The sequence below is a fragment of the Desmodus rotundus genome, chromosome 11 (assembly GCF_022682495.2).
Source record: "Desmodus rotundus isolate HL8 chromosome 11, HLdesRot8A.1, whole genome shotgun sequence".
NCBI lineage: Eukaryota > Metazoa > Chordata > Mammalia > Chiroptera > Phyllostomidae > Desmodus > Desmodus rotundus.
In genome coordinates, this window is record NC_071397.1 from 42,441,303 (window position 1) to 42,443,528 (window position 2,226).

A 2,226-nucleotide genomic window follows, 5' to 3' on the forward strand; every position below is an offset into this window, starting at 1 on the left:
TGGAAACATTTCATAAATTCCCAGTGTGTGGGTTACAAATACCTAGAGCACCACTTCTTGATGTCCCCACAGGGAATCATCACCCTTGGCTTGTCCAGTGCCATTGACAGGACACCTGCTACCCCTGTGAACTTCCTCTTTGAACCTTTTTTATTGTTCAATTACAGTTGTCCTCATTTTTCCCCATTACTCTCCCCTGCCCTACCCACCCCCACCTCCCACATTCAGTCCTCCCCCCACCCCTGGCCCTGGTTGTCCTTGTCCATGGGTCCTTTATACATGTTCCTTGACTTGTATAAACCCTTCCCCTTCTTTCCCCTTCCTTCCCCTCTTATCCCCCTGCCCCATCCCATCTGGTCACTGTCAGTTTGTCCTTTATTTCCATGTCTTTGGTTCTACTTTGCTCGCTTGTTTGTTTTGTTGATTAGGTTCCACTTATAGTTGAGATCATATGGTATCTATCTTTCAAATTATAAAGAGAAATTTCTCAGATTGCTTGACAACATAAACATACACAGGCCTCTTCTATAGGAAGAAAAGAATAGACAGGTTCCCAAAAATGGGAAAAAATGGGTGTAGAATACGCCAAACAGTGCTGCAGATTTGTCAAGTGTCTGTTCTTAAGTTTGTTGAAAGGCCAATACTCTAAAACTTCCTAGAGGTAAACCTTCCATCACTTGAACCAAGACTCAGAAAAGCCGTGATTCCTAAAACAGGGTTTGCGACATCTCTTTGTGCAGATCGTTGAGTACCTGCTCTCCAAATATGGAAACATGCATTTATGTGTGTATGACTGGGCATGTAGGATTCAGAGAGGAATATTATTAAAATGCAAGCCTTCTAAGCCTTTAATTGTTTATGTAAAGATTAAGTTAGTGCCAAGCTATTGTAACAAAGACTAAATCCTATAATCTTTAGATCCAAGTGAATAAAGACTTTTTCACATGCACCTAGGGTCTTTATCAAAAGGAAATTTTGTTTTTAAGAAAAATGTTTTAGCTTTTTGAGAAGTGTAATGAGAAAAAAGTGGAAGAAATAAAAGAGTAATGACCCAAGGTTCTCTGGCAGTATTAACCTTATTTTCCAAGTAAAATAAACAAAAGCACAAAATAAAAGATTAAATTAGTAGGGACTGGAATACTTAAGTGTATTACGCAGGAGAAAGGTAGAAGATGAGAAAAAAGGAGAGGATAGAATGTAAAAACAGGTCCTGCTCCTGTCATACATTCAGCGGTAATTAGCCATGGTTCTGGACTAAGCAGCCGCTGGCCTCGGTAATTTCAAAAGTGCATCTGACGGAACCTGCTGTTAAAAAGTTGTGAGTGTTCAGAGATTAAAAATTCCTTTTTTGTTTCTTTAGAAGAGCAGGTAACCGCTAGGTGGGGCTAATTTTTCTAATTTAGTTCTATCACACCATGTTAAGAGAGAGAGAGAAAAAAAAAGACAGATGGGACCGTGGTATTTGTCCTTAAATGACTTCTATGACACCATACTTTTTTTTTAAAGGTCTCACGTATTTATTACTAAACCAACTTCCTGGTGCAGAAGAATATTAACAAAGAGAAAAGTCTCATTCTTCCAGCAATTTCCCAATAAAACACGCTCAACTGTCCAGAGAGTAGTGATCTCAGGAACACGGTAAGATGCAAAGCAGTCCGGACACAGCATAAATACGTGAGCCATCCTGTGTGCGATTCTTTACAGACCCAGCTTGGTTCTTCTCCAATGTCTCCTCTTGGCGTTGTAACTGATTTTATTACCAGTCTTCATCCAAATCCATTGAGGAACGGGCCGGTTCTGCTTTTGTTTCTTAGCCAGGAACTTCTTGATCCTGAAGAGCTTGTGAGAAGACATATGGAAGTAAAGTCAGCTGCACGCACCAGTCAACCGTTGGCATCAAGATGGCAGAGAAAGGAGTTTAAAGGTGCTTCCGGGGGCGGGGTTTGGAGGCTGACGTCATGGGCCCCCACCGTTTCTTGGTGGCCTCAGTCCGCACACGCTCCAGGGAAGCTGTTAGAATCTGTGCTGGTTCCTGTGAAATAGACTTCCCTTTCTGTGGATTCCTTTGAACCGATCAGTGTGCCAGCGGCACCTGCTTCATGGGTGAGGGCAATAGCCATTATAAATCCAAAGTAGAAGCCCTTCTACAGGCAGAGGAGTGGAGGGGCAGCACCGTATTTTATTTCAATTTTTTAAGAACTATTTTTAATATTTTGTGTTCATATG

General features: G+C 41.5%; 1 protein-coding gene across 1 annotated transcript; it reads right to left on the reverse strand.

The window, feature by feature from the left end:
• Positions 1 to 1,698: 1,698 nt before the first annotated feature.
• LOC128779567 (large ribosomal subunit protein eL39-like) lies at positions 1,699 to 1,854 on the reverse strand. The gene has a single exon (XM_053914290.1). The coding sequence runs from the start codon at positions 1,852 to 1,854 to the stop codon at positions 1,699 to 1,701; it is 156 nt and encodes a 51-aa protein (XP_053770265.1).
• Between the last annotated feature and the right edge of the window lie 372 nt (positions 1,855 to 2,226).